We start from the raw sequence: 15,356 nt of genomic DNA, 5'->3' as shown, positions 1-15,356 counted from the left end.
ACATTGAACTATTCGTATTTGATAATTCAACGCTGTCAATGTCATTCATGTTTAATTCTTTCGAAGCGAATATTTTCGCCGAATATCGAACTATATTTCAGTTTTTATACGATCGAAAGAATGAAATAATTGGAAAATAAATCATTAATGTAAGATGCATGATGACAGCGATACGATATTTCTCGAAGGAAAATAAACTTAACCTTAACCTTGAGTAAAAGCACGTTTCTCGAGCTTTTACGTTAGCATTCAATAACCGAGTTTTTTGAGGTTATTTTAGTAGTTCTATATTCAGATATTTCGTTAGTCCTCGATTGTTACACGTGTGTGAACTATTAAAACAGAAATATTACACATGTTTTTACTTTCATTATTCGAGCTCCATCGACATGTGCTACGTATTTATGTAACTCGTCGACGACAGCTTCGTCATATTAGATACACACAAAATGTTGAGTGAAACAAAGAGACCAATCTCAAGACAAATTCCTTGAGGCAACTACTTTATTACAGTTTGTTTGCTTAAATAGCAAACATCTGTTACGCTTCTCTAAACACACAAATATTCGAAAGATAAAATGCTCAGGAATTCAAATTATATTCCATTATACATTAAACTTGTAACATTACTTTCCATTCATTATCAACAACATTAAATTCTGCTAAGCCAAGCAAACATGGATTACTTGTCACAGTAGAGCGTGGATTACCCGAACTGGATTTTCCTTGATCTCTGTTATTTCGAATTTTCGGTATTTGGAGTACGAACAACGTAACTATACAAAGTCCTCAAGTAAACCTCAAACTATTACTCAGTAATAGTTCATCTAAACTAAAAACAGTTTGACCATGGATTCTAAAATTAGTATTAACTCCGATAATCGACGTCCTACTGTACTTCCGAAATCGAAATTGGCGTCGGTTCTTCGTCAAGCATAGAAACAAAAAGACCATATTTACATGATCGACGTATGTTGTGGCCTGTCGGTGTCGACGGCATTGTTCGTTCCTCCCGTTAATCCTTGCACCTGTAGATTGGTCGCGATGCTAGTCCTTGCCGGGTGTCTGCCGCTATCCTTGAGTATTTTGGTCGCGCTAAGCGGCGTGGCTGTCACGCACATTGTCTTGCGCGATATCACGATCACCTTGGCAGCACGCACTTTGAAGAAGCACCGTCGCACGCAGGAGCCGACAAGCGTCGGTCACGATTGACGAAAACCGAACGGCGGGTCGGGCTCGCGCGAGAACCAGGACCGCGAGACGAGGAGAGAGACGCACACGCGAGGAGGGAGCATACGTGAAAACTTACGAGATACGATCTTCACTAGAATTCAGCCGAGGCCTAGCGCGCGGCGGTACGTTCGCATCGCACGAGGTATCGATTCTCGATGGGATGGCGGCGAGCGTGTAGACGCATAGCGAGAACGATTAGCGAGGGGCGAGGGTGAGCGAGCGACGTGTTGCTCCCTTTTTTTCGCCAGGGATAAATAAAAAATCGCGTGTCCTTCCGTCACAGACGCCAGGTTATAGCGCGGCACGGGCCTACCGAGTGACTGACTGACTGACTGAGTGACTGCCGCGAGCTTCGAGCCACGAGCCACGAGCCACGAGCCACCCTGCGTGGGTGCACACGCGGTCTCGACGAGTGGAGAGGATTCGAGCCTCCCCATTGGCCCGCCGCGCGGGCTAGCCCTCGTGGGGAGCCGCCGACAGCCAATCCACGGCCGCGGTTCACCACTGCGCCACCGACTGGACCCTTTGACACGATCCCCCAGCACTCTATCGCGAGCCGTCTCGCGGTGCGCGGTGTCTCTCTTCTTTCGCCTTTCTGCTGTCTTCCCGACTCCTCACGGGGAAATACGAATATCGCGCGTGACTCCTCGAAGACGTCTCGACGGCCACGAGATCGTTAGTTTGGTGCCGCGATCCTGGGGTACGAGGAGATCCAAGTGCTATAGATCGATTCTGCCCACAGTGTTTTTGGAGCAGGAGGGTCCGAGGCCTCCAGTCGAGTGACGTGCGTTAACCAGTGCGAAGGAGTTTCTTGTAAGGTGACTTCTGCATGATACGGTTTTTCAGACGTTTCTTAAATGAATCTCGTACAATTGTAATATTTCGAAACTTCCTTCGCGATATTCCGTGATTCGAGAGTGTAATCGACGAGTTGCGCGAGTGCAATGCCTTGATGACTCGCCAGGCGCTCCAAGAGACTCTGATCGATGCATCGAGTATGAACGTTTCTAGTTTGCCCAATCGTTTCCGTTTTTCGACAGAGACCATGTTGAAGTTTCCATTTACGAGCTGATAGCTGAATACGAAGGTCTGAGAAAGGCGAGAGGAGTATTTCGGCGAGGTGTGACGCAGGTAGCGGCAGGTTGAGCGGAGCGCGGTCGCATTTGGAAGACTAAATTGGCCAGCAGTGGGATATCTGTGTAAGCGTGCGCGTCGAATTTTCTCGCTCTGTTTGGTGTCTGTTCGAACAGAATCGAAGGGAAGAGAGATGACCAGGTGTGCCGACCCTAATGCCTGCAGACTCAGCCTCGCCTAAGTGCTTTTCACGACTCAGTAGTTTACAACCAGCTCCTTTATTAACTCGGAGATTCGACGCTACGTGACTGGGTCGAGTTTCGTCGGATTTGTATTCGAAGACGGGACCAGGGCCGAGACTTTATCGCTTTTCCAACGGCTACAGAATTAACGAGATCGCCGCCGTTGACTAAACTGTTGTAACCGAATCGGCTTTCGAACACGCCGAAAAACATTTTAACGTTGTCCCGCGAACAGTTTTTGACCTGGTCTCGATTGATCTGCCCGTCCCTTGGAGAAAAACTGTGCTGAATGCTTTTTGGAAGTATAAACGAGGTTACGTGAACGCTAGGGTGCATAAGCATTTGAACATTTCCACGTTATTGGAAATTCACGAAGCACTCATACTTTTGTATTTATGCTAACTGATATGAAATATTACCCTGATCAGTATTTGTAAACCTTATATAATCGTCTGATGTGAGGATTGTAGCCAAATCTATAGCATACAATTTTACTTGGTGTATTTTATATATTGCAATAATGTGGAAGTGTCCAAATGCTTACGCACGATAGTGTATTGTGTCTGATGGTGACAGTTTCCTTCTTGCGCTTCTTAGAGACGCGATGAGTTGGAGAAAAGAGACTTTATTGTAGACGAAATTTGTTCACGTTGTGAGTCGTGAATTTGACATTGTTTTTATGAAATAAATCTGACAATGTGGAGAACGTTGATCGAGGTTTTCCTTTAGCTTTAATGTTTTATAGTTCACAAAAAAGATTGACAAATAAAAGATGCAAAAATGCAAACCACTGTGATGTTATCGTCAATTGATAATGCAATTCCATTTCCTTTATTCCCCGACGCGACGGCAGCGAAAAAATTGGCGAATTGTTGAGACGGCTATGTCAAACAAACGATTGCGGAGTAAGTAAGGGCAGTGAGTGGTAGGATAAACGGCGATCAAATGAAATAACGTTGTTAGCGAGCTCAGAGAACCAGCAACTTCATTTGATGTTTTTTCATCCTCTTTTTGCATCGGCTAGTTCGTTATTTCTGCAAACTATATAATGGCAGTGTTGAAAAAGTGTAAAAAAAGCGAATTTTCTATAGTCCTATTTCACTAGGTTCCATGTCTGTGAAATTCAATTAGCAGATTTTACTTCGACTGCGATCTGATGCATGATGCATTCCATTGCTAGGAAAATCACACTAACGAGGAATGAAACATTGTTCTGGGTCCTGCACGAAGGACTGAGAGATGAATAGGAAGAGGAAATCCAATTTTGAATATTCAGGCATTAGCAAAGATAGGTGAAATTTGATTAGCTTAATGAACAGTGAATAAATCTTTAATTTGCTATGCAGGAATCATTTCTTTATTAATCAGGATTGCAATTGAATTATTTGAAGTAATAAACAATTTTTATTCGGACGAATAAATTCTTCTCAGTCGTTACGATGAAATTGTCTGGACGAAATATTCAAATATTATAAACTCGTTCAGGTAATTATCTGAAGTAAATATTTGTTTATCTAATCGAATAATGTTTATATTTGTGGTGTAGTAGTTGTATTTTCGTTTGATTAGGTTGATTTTGTTTGCGTAAATTAATATGATGTGTATTATTGGAGGTCAATGAACTGGACCTGGTTTATATGTATTTGCATATTTAGATCTGTATTTAGATCTTTGCAGAGCTCAATATTTAATTGTCCAGAAAAACATGGCATACTTCCTCTGCGGTCTAATAAATATAGACGTTATAAATCAGAATCAAATCGGAAAAAAAACTATATTGAATAAATAAGAATAAATAATAATAAATAGGGATTTTTTAATGTATTGTAGCATCTAGAAAAATTCGTTGATCAAGATCAGAATTCAACAACGTAAATACCATTATAAAAGCACATTTAATCTACTATTACAAATCATAAGGAATAAAACAAGTGTTCCCTCCATTTTTTTAATTCTACTATAATCTACATGTTTTCACACTATGTAATATCTTAAAAGTCATACAATTTCGAAAGTACCAAAGAAATTGGACCACAAAGTTACAACTATTATTTTTCATAAAACATCGTTATAATTGTTTCAAGCATTTTTCCGATAACCAAATAAAAAAAGTAGAAAATGCATGTATACTTGTGCAGTCGCATGAGCATCTGTTAAAAATTGTGGAAGTAGTGAACAACGATTAATATCGTGACATAGTTGTATTTATATTTGGTTGGAGTAAACAATAGCCGAAAGAGAAAAGCAGAAAAAGTGAAGAAAGGGTAGAGGAATGGGGCAGCGCACTGTGTATTAGCGTCGAAACGCAAAGAGGATTCGTGTCTAAAGGTTTCCACGGTATCGTGGACTTGTCGCTTTCCGCGGAAATGGTATAGAGAAAAAGAGAAAGATGAAACGCTGCGCGAGGGAGAAACGCGTGGAAATGAGACATGCGTTTACAAAGGAGCACAGACCGCATTGTCGCCTCCGGTCTCTAATTTGCTGGCATCTTTAGCGTTCCTAACGATCTCTGACGGGAGGGAGACATTAAGAGAGAGAGGTAGGATTCTTTGAGAGTTGACAATAAGCACGGAATATATGTAATATACAGGGTTGCTCAAATAAAATGTTACAAATTATTTTCCCAGAGAAATCGACGAAGATATCCACTTCTTTTGGTTTTCAATTAAATCGTTCAATTTAGAACTCTATGGAGTTCTTTTTAATGGAACATGGTAATAACTTTTTGTTATTACCCTTTTTTCCTCTTAGCAGTGACCTCAGAAATCTGTAGTGTACACACTGAAAGATTGAACTGAATTTTCAATCATTTAATATAGAAGAAGAAGAATGAAATCGATGTCTTCATTGATTTCCAATAAATTAGTTTTTAATACCCTATTTGGACCAGCCTGTATCTGTAGGCAGAACGACGAAGTTACCCTGAACATGTTAGCCTCGCATCTCTTGGATAGTAGGTGCCTATCGTGTTATAAAGATCTTTTGATTTATATCGCAAGGAAGCATGAAAAAGTATACCCTCTCTGTTTACCAGCAGGAAACAAAGATGTTGCAATTTTCTTATACTTTGTGAGCATTTCAGCATTAAACTTAAGATACAATCTGAGTGCTACATTCAAACTGACACTTTAGCACAAATAAATGTACCTAATCAGTGATTATTCATGGAATGGCAATGTAACGTACAATTAATTATTTACAGTCATTTATTTAGACTGAAGCTATGGTATTAGAAGTAATAAATATTAATACTTTAAAGACGCGATTTGAATTAAATTTTTACTTTTTGTAAAGAATAAAAACAATTTATAAATCTTTTTTTACAAGAAAGAACGGTAAATATTTATTATACTACGAAATAGATTAATAAATTGAGTATTTCCCGTGTTTTTTCAAAAGAAAATAATAAATTAGTTACCTTGTAAAATGAGTAATTATATATATATGTTAAAAGAACTAAAAACATTTCAAATCTCTTTAAATCGACAGCCTGAAATATGAAAGAATAATTGTTTTCTACACAGGATTTTCTTCTTGTGAAGAAAATACTAATTAAATATATTTTGTTTTTCGTAGTCCGCTTTATTGTATACATTGTTCTACCAATGCATGTAAAGTCGAAAGTTCATTATTTCATTAAATAGTTTTCGAGATAGAGTTTTCACTATTTCGCAGAATATCAGTTTGAGAGAACTGCACATTCAAGCTTTCAAATGGCCCAGTATTCCTATCAGTATTACCAACTTCCAGAAAATATTCAAATCTGTCGAGGTAGAGAGTCCGTTTAAAACTAGGTTTGATAACAGCCTTAACCCTCTGCTATTAGCGCCTATAGGCGCTTTAGATAATGAATGCAGACTGTGTATTGAACGTCTATATGTAGGCAGACCTGCACAATCCATCGATTTGGGAGGTGCAGCAGGCCCAGAGCAATGCACGGACCGGTTTACAATTAGCTCGTTAGCCGTGGAATATAGATACGTATAGTCACTGAAGTTGCAGTACATAGTATGTGCAAACTCGCAGTAAGTGTCTCTTAATTTTAACATCATAGAAACCGCTTTTTCTTTAACCACTGTATTTAGTACGTTAAGAATTCATGATAATATTAATAATTAATGAAAGAAAAAAGGGGAAATGTAATAATCGTATTTTCATGTGAAAGCAGAGCTTATTGTTAACTGCGTTGAATCGATATACATACACAATGCGCTATTATTTGAATATACTCTCACCTTGGGTATTAAATGGAAGTTTCAAGAGATCATAATACCACAAAACGATCGTAATGTGGTATTAATTCAATGAAGCGCCTGAACAACAACTCATTTATTGAAACTTTGCCTTTGGTTTAATTCGACGATGTTTAAGTGTATGTAAATACAGACAGGACTATGCAACTTGAGGTTTCTCGGGAGTCTGCTCAGCCAAAAACCAAGGAGAATTGAGAGGCCATCGGTTTCCTCAAATTATGTTTAGACGAATTCACACTTGATACACAATCAAGTCAATTATGAAACGTTGCTAGAAAATTGGTAACAAAATTTGTGCTAAATATCGTTGAAATAAAAATAGTAGTATGTTGTGTAATAACTTTGAAACTATGACTGAAGGAACGCCACGATGTTTAAATAATTATAAATATAAGTACTACGTTTGATTAATACAAACGCCACAAAAAATGAGTTTGGAAATATAGAACACGTGTATTTGCTTAATATATTTGAAAGATCAAATTGAACACAGTAGTGTCTCGATCGGAGTCGACTCAATGAGAGCGGTAACTGACGTCGATCGAAGGAGAGCCATGAATTCTTTATGATCCTTAAACAGTTTAGTGACTCGTAGAATAAATTCTCGAACATGGGTTAAATCTTAAATACGCTAAAAATAGTGATAGAGGTGGCATACTGATTTAGATTGAGATATTTACCGAAACCAGTTTCGATCAAGTCAGGAAGTACATACTTTATGTCTGATTCTACCACTAATGTAACTTTACTTCATTCATGAAAATTAACGAATTTCAACTTACATTATTTTTTATTTTTCTGTCTACAATATACTGGTACATGCACTGCATACCATTCGTTCTCTTAAAAATAAAAATTCCGTCGATATTAGTTTATATCAATCAATCGAAAAAATTGTATTAATTCCAACGCCAATCTACGTCAGTTGCATTCCCTGTCAATAGTTTTAACGTCCTCAAAATATTTCGTATTTCAGGACAATATAAAAATGGAAGGTAAGTCAAATAAATTGGTAGAAATCAATGAAATTGTAGTTTATGTATACTGAGAGAAATGGATAATAAATAATTAAATCCTGAATTAATAAATAAGTATACTTAATGCGTTACGTAGATTACTATGTATAATACTTCTATGTATATTAAAAAGTCGATAATAATCGTTCACTTTATCTTACTTGGCTGTGCTATTTCACTATACAATTATTGATATTTTTATTTAATTTGGAACTGTTTTTCTTGCTTGCAGATTTAAACATCCGTTTAGAGTACAGAACACGAAAACACTTTTAACAGTTTTATTGTCAATAGAAAACTCAATTGAAAAATCATGAAAGGTATCATGTTCATGCGATTACAAACTTTCGATATCCCAAGCTCATTTGAACTTCAGGTACCCGAATATTACAAAGTTTCGAGATCTCGACCAGACCTAACCCGATTATTGCCCGAACAGACCCCGACATTCGGATACCCGCAGACCTCTAGTTATAACATATGGAGCGATATAAATTACATTTTATTCCTGCTATTAAATTAAGTACTGACGAAAGTTCAGAAGATATCAGTGGGTCTGATTGGCTTCGCCGAAAAGCATAAAGACACACGTATTTCTCTTATTAGCCAAATTATACAGGATGTAACATAATAACTGGGCAACACTGCGGGGGATTATTCAACACCTTAAAACAATGAAAAAAGTTCATTGAAACATGTGTCCTATTTCATCTTGTTTACGAGATATAGCGAGTCTTGTGTTCTATTTGATTACCTTCATAGGAGAAGCTAAATTGAGTATCTCGAATTTCAACGCATGCCTGCAGATGTCTTATCATCGACGTGAGATGGAAATGCTCTTCCAACACTCCCCAATGTTCCATTTTGTTGACACCCTTGTTCAATTCTGTACTGTATCGAGCTGCTTCAAGACTATGGACATCAAGTATCCCCACAAATGAAACTGGCTGTATCTCGTAAACAAGATGAAATATAACATATGTATATTCATGTGAACTTTTTTCATTGCTCGTAAGTGTCGAATAAGCTCCTGAAGTATTGGCCATTTATGACGTTATTCCCTGTATAATTCCATCTATTACTACTACTTGTAGGAAGCCGTGCATTTCTCTTATCCCTGTGCCATTCCGCTGACAACTTCTGAGGTCCCCATAGTACTATGTCGTGTGTTCAATAAACAAGTAAGTAAATACTTTTATATATACCTACGAATGTTGTGATACAAGGATTCTACAACCTCTGTAAATAAATGTAAAGTAAAAAATAACTAATTGTTTTAATTACAACAATATTCTTGGTATTCAGTTAATACGACTTTATGTTCTATTTGGAGTTAGCAACTAAATGGTCAAAATCTTACAGTCTGAGATACTTTTAATCAATTCTGTAGTTTACATGTCTGTTTCTTAATAAGGTGTGGCAGAGTGAGTTATATGAATCTATGTTCTAGAAATAAACTTTTAAACTATTTATGTTTAATGCATTGTATACATTTAATGCAATGTACCTACACATGTACTTAGGCGTTTCACTTGCACATGATATGAACATCTAAAATGATTTCAACAGTCACGAAAAATGGCATTTGAAAAGTTCGCTATTGCCGTGAATTGTTGCCAGTTTAATTAACCCCGAATTTAATCCCGAAAGAGGGTGCCGTAAAAGTCAGCTGTTATTACGTAGCTTGCCACAGCTTTGTCATGCTTAAAAGATTCTCTTGGCGAGTATTGTGGGGTTAACGCGGAAACTATGGCAACTAAAAATGAAATCAGTCTTATTAACCCGGTAAGCTTAAGTAAAATCTAACGTCTTAAATGGGTCGGATCTGCTTTGTGGCTTCGAGGTGGATTATACGTATCGCTTCGAGACTGTTTATTATATCCAGACTCGGTGGCTGGGTATGAAGAAAAGAGAACTGGTCAATGGCAGCCTCGAACACTTCTCTTCTACTGAAGGTAAGTATGGAACGAGCGCTTTCGTGCTAGGAAAGAGAAAACGCTTCATGACGGTTTTATAAAGCGAGGGGTGGAAGAACAGAAAGAAGGAATCTACGTTTAATAGCCATGTTTCTCCTAGAAATTTTCTGCTCCATGCACGCTCTGGGAAAATTGTGATTAAACAGCGTCCCCTGCATGCCGACGTAAACGACATGTGGACGCTAGAATTAAATTATGGAACTCGGTCTGTTAACAATTATAAGAATCTCCGTGTGTTCCTCTAATTACTGAAGCTAATCTTTCTCAAGAAAATTTCCTGTAATTAACATTACTTGCTTTGTGTCTTTGAGAAAGAAGAATCTGAATCGTGGTAAGAGTAAAATGCTCATGGAAATGTAAAGAAAATGTATTCACCTTTGTCGACGATGTGTTTTTTATTATGCATGTTTATGGAACATTGTTGGAGAGAAAATGAAAATATAGAAATTTTAATCTTTATCTTCTGATGTGCAGTATTGTTTCTCAGCTCGTGCATCAAGCCAGCAGCGACTTTGATCTCTTTTCGTGTTTTTTCTTCTACTCAAGTTGAGCTCGAGCTCAACAGAGCCTTTCTAGCTTAAAGTATGTAAGTACAGGGGATAACGAACTCGGACTTAACGAGGTAATTTTCTTTTGAAATTTTCAGGATATTAATGTATCCAGTGTTTCAAACTAGCTTAAACATTGGTACATGAAGTCACAAAAATGATTAAAAATAGCAAACACAGTACGTACAAGGTGTTTTTATCTTACAACATTTATTTAGGATATTCATTTTGTAAATTTCATATTGAAAAAAGATACAATAAAATTATTTAATTACATGAGCTACCTTTTTAAAATGGGGCCACTCTATTTTTGACAAAAATTTGATTTCACATTGTTTTGATTCATATGATGCAATAAAAGCCAAAATAATTTGAAATCAACTTTTTTTCTAAAATAAAGCTGTTCTACTTTCGTAATAAACGATTCGTATGTGTACATTTTTCATAAACGATGCCTGTTGGATTCAAATAACATTTTTAATTTTGTTTTGTAATATTATCCTTTACTTTGACTAATTATTTTATGTAATCAAATTTAGTCTATATTGTTATTTGTTCAAAATATTTCTAACTTTAACCGATAAATAATTTATTTTAGTCAGCAGATATTGCAACTTGTATATTTTCTCTTAAACATATAAATTCGAATGTCAATGAGCGTTCAAAGCAGTTTATTAATTTTTATCAGTGAAATAATATAGATTAGTCTACATCTTTCATGAAATCTAAATCAATCTGGAAGCTGTAAGCATACATCTAAAGTAGTAGTATTATTTTTGACATTATCTATATATGTAAAATTTAATGTCATATTATATAATAAAGAACTTCCAGCCTTCACTATTTTCACGCTACTTCAAATTCAGGGTACTCTCTTGCGATTGGTTTAAGGAAAACGAGTCCTCGGCAATAAAGTATTCTTAGTTTTCCGATGTCAAAGCGGTCTGTGGTCTCCAGGGTGTCATGGAAGCTACTTTTACGCGTTTCCTCGTGGCACCACAAAAATTTGCTTCCCCCACGTCAGTGACGAAAGGGGCGTCAAGGCGTCGAGACGTCGCGCTGGGGAACAGCAGGGACGACGAGAAAGGGGAAGATGCCACGAGACTTAAGGGCTCTACTCGCGTCGAATTCCAAGCGTGCTCGCGCTACCTGCCTGGAATATCGTCTCGTTATATTTCCGCCCAGCCACCCTCCGGTTCGCTGCTCTTTCCTCTCTTCTCTCTTCTGTTCGCTTGACGCCTGAGCGATATTTTATTTGTAAAGAGCTTGTCTGCAGGTTGCCGCTGCTTCTTATCTTGTGTGCACAGGAATTCCTCCTTGGTAGCACAGAGATTTCATACTGTCGGGGCGGAAAGGAGCAGTAGTGGAAAGGTAAAGCTCGAGTAGGACAGGGATGCAAATTACTTTTTGCTTTGATTTCACTTTCGTTCCCTGATAATCTATATGCAACTTCTGACATTTTATTCACACTTTATTGTTTCTATCACTTCCTCGTATCTTTTCTCTTTTTTATTTTCGTATTTATTTTCCCTATATCGTGTACCATTAAGCCATCTTTGGATGAGAGAAATCGAACAGTGAATAGCTTTAACTGAATTTTGAATAATAAAACAACAACCATATTAGTGAAAGATAAATATCCTTCGTATTGTTATGTTTGTCTTGATTAATTATTTCATCATGATGTTGAGAGTAGAATTTCCACTGTCTTCATATAGAGAAATTTTGGTAATAAGTACTTGCAACACAAGAAACAGAACAGGTGTGCAATCTTTTTAGCCTGTGGTGTATGTCTGCAATTGAAATTATTCATGATGAACTAAACAATTTTGTTTCAAAAATCCGTCGAAGTTGTATGAGTTGTATGAAAAGCAAATAAACTAGAGCAATAGTGACCCACTTTTCATCCAGCATTTTGCGCATTGTTATCTAAATTCTATTCGTGGAGTAATTGGGTTATTGTTAGCGTGCCTACCCCACGAGTTAACATGAAAACTAAAAATTTAAGCCCAGATATGTACACACATATGTACTTTCTGTATACACATATGTATTTTGACACATATAAATCCAGCAGGTAAAAATCAATTTTCTATTTTAAGTGACATAATTTCGTGGTTTTAGGGTCAGCCTGACTATTACAAGCGTTTTTAATTATGCAATTTCTTATAAATACAGCAAAAGTAACGTAAACGTAAAATAATACAACAGGATGATTATATCATATCTCAAATTTTACGAGACAGAGAAGTTAGTGAAAATTTATAAACCGTACGAAATAAATTACTTGAGTCTACGTTACCATTGTTACGATTTTGGGTTACACAGGAAGTTAAAGTTTATTTTTGCAAGTATGTAACCACTACAGGTTTATTCATTTTCTCTACCTGACATTTACCTAAATTTATTTGTTTCAGTTCTCAATTGTTCAAAAATAGGTCACTAAAATATGCTTGTCCATTATTCGTTGATGAAAGTGATATTGTTAAAAATAATTAAATGTTTAATTCATACCTGCGAAACAGGGGTGGTTCGTGTACGAGAAGATGAAAGTCGTTTTCCGAGCAAATCTCACGGTCACGATGGTGAACCGCGCACTTGAAGCTTCTAGTTCGTTTGCCACTCATCTGCAACAAAAATTAATAAACGTTATCTATTCGTCATAAAATTTGCATTTCTTATTATTCTGTTTTTGATACATTGATATTAATGGTATTATACATAATACATATTACATTCATAATTAATTTTTTGCAAGGATAAATTACATAGGTATATATTTATAAAATAATGTCATGTACTAATTTATGTACATTTCTAAAGTAAATTCCTGCAAATATTTAAGAAAAAAATTATTAGTATTTTATTAAATCTTTTTAAAGATACTAGCATTTTATATCAGTCTTTTCCCATATTAATGTAGTCTATAATAGGTCCCCCATATTAATGACTCTTGTCATTTAGTTCAAGAATTATTCTTTTTATATTAATAACTCAAAAATAGACAAATTCTTAATTGTGTCAGTTTTGCACCAAATGCGTAATACATATTATTAAAAGTGTTCTATTTTTTAAAATATTGCAATTTATATACGGTGCATATACTATACGTGCTTCCTATTTGTGTACATCCTGATTGCAAGTGATTGAATCCCACGAGACCGCCTCGAAAAAGAGGAAATTTAAATAATTACATTTTTCATCATTTCTGATGAAAATTAAATTGTAATGTCACTATTTTTAGTAGACTATTTTTAACTCTGTATATTTCTGTATGATTTGAAAAGTTTCAAAGTTATATTTGAACTTCCTATGTCCAGATCATGTCATATTTGAACTTATAATTCGCTTAGTATACAGGGTGTCCCACATAAGGTGGCGGAGCCGAAAAGGGGAGATTCCTGAGGTGATTCTAAACAACCTTTTCCTTTACAAAAATGTTCTCTGAAGTTTTGTTAACGAGTTATTAACGAAAAACATCGACCAATCAGAAAGCGCGGATAGCGAGCGCTCGGCCGACCAGCGACAGGGCACAAGCTACGCGGAGCGTCTGCTATTCACCGTGCTCGAGGCTTGTACAAGAAACTCAAAATGTTTACGTCAATGCTCAATTTCTCCTAAAGTATTGGATGAAAAATTATGAAAAAAATTAAGACCACGTTAACTATTGAGACATATATTATAGAATTTTTTTAAATTTTTAAATTAATTATCTAAGTTGTAAAAAATAAAAAACGAGAAGAAAGAATTTTAAAATGCTGATTTAGTAAAGTAATACCATAGTAAAAAAAATAAAAAGCAATGTTTTCGTAGATCCTACGGATTGTACGTTATTTTACTGTGTATTAAAACATTGAAAACTCTACAAGAATACTTATTTCACAATGAATGAACAAAAATTGGACGTATTAGTTGCTGTAATCGGTAAAAACTATGGAAACATTGATTTTTATTTTTTTAATTACGACGGACCAAAGCAAAAAATGTTTAAATGAATTGAGATTAATAATATGACTATAGTAATATGAGTAATTACTATCGGTAAAACTCACCCATTTGGAGAAGAATTCACCTTCTGCCTGAACACTTGCTCCATTGGGTCACTGTGCCAATCCCGATCACTGAGGGATGATGCCCACGTAGCGTTGATCGCAGGTACAACAGCACGAGAAACCACTTTGCATTTACAATACTTCGCGGTCACTAACACTGATAACTTCACTAAACGAGCACTTAACCTTTTAATGACCGACAACCGATTACTTTGGAACATTCTGCGGCATTCCGTAAATAAAAACAAGATGTTACACACTTCAGCGGCGAAATTACGATCGATACTAACGATTTTTTCCGAAGTTTCTTTCCTTGTGCCCTCGCATCCCTCCAGCACGACTTCTCAGGGTGTAGATTCGTCAAAATACTCGAATTTGATTTGCTAGCTGACACCAACAAGGTTGGATCTTCCTCGGTTACTTTTTTTAGTGGAGGTGGTAGTCTCTCCTTCGAGTCGAAAAAGTCACAAGCAAATTCATGGGGAAAAGCAAAGGCATATCGGATTAGCATAGGAGACCGTAACGAGTGTCTCGCAGATGTGGCCGTTTATGATCACAGGTATTGCCTTGCCTAGTTCGAAGGAGCCATCCGTACCCGAGACCGAAGGCCGCGAGGGTTGCGTCGCGCTTACGATGGAAGACCTTTCGATGCATTCGGACGGATGAAATATGGAATTGCCCGTTGTTAAAAAGCGAGTTGGGGAAACTCTTTTGCCCTTAAACATTTGGTCAACGAATGTCTGGCAGAGACTAATTCGTCACTACATCGGGAGTTAAATACATCAATTGTATTCGAATCCCTTTAACTATTTCGATGTCTGCGTCTTGCGACCGAGCCTTGCTTTTTATTACGCTGCACATGTAGTGACCGTACATTTATTCTTATTGTTTGCCCTGCTATCTTTCAAAATATTTTTATGAAACAAAATCGAAAAAATAAACAGATATTCGTTGAAATATTC

General features: G+C 36.6%; 1 protein-coding gene across 1 annotated transcript in view; it reads right to left on the bottom strand.

Moving 5' to 3' along the window:
* The window catches only part of Stet (stem cell tumor), a 336,681-nt gene that overhangs the window by 64,916 nt on the left and 256,409 nt on the right, over nucleotides 1-15,356 (bottom strand). The window contains exon 5 of the mRNA XM_076386383.1: nucleotides 12,857-12,969. Within this exon, the coding sequence (XP_076242498.1) occupies nucleotides 12,857-12,969 (113 nt within the window). The remainder of the gene's footprint in view (nucleotides 1-12,856; nucleotides 12,970-15,356) is intronic.

The sequence above is a fragment of the Calliopsis andreniformis genome, chromosome 10, assembly GCF_051401765.1.
Source record: "Calliopsis andreniformis isolate RMS-2024a chromosome 10, iyCalAndr_principal, whole genome shotgun sequence".
NCBI classification, from domain to species: domain Eukaryota; kingdom Metazoa; phylum Arthropoda; class Insecta; order Hymenoptera; family Andrenidae; genus Calliopsis; species Calliopsis andreniformis.
This window is presented reverse-complemented; position numbering and strand designations above follow the sequence as displayed.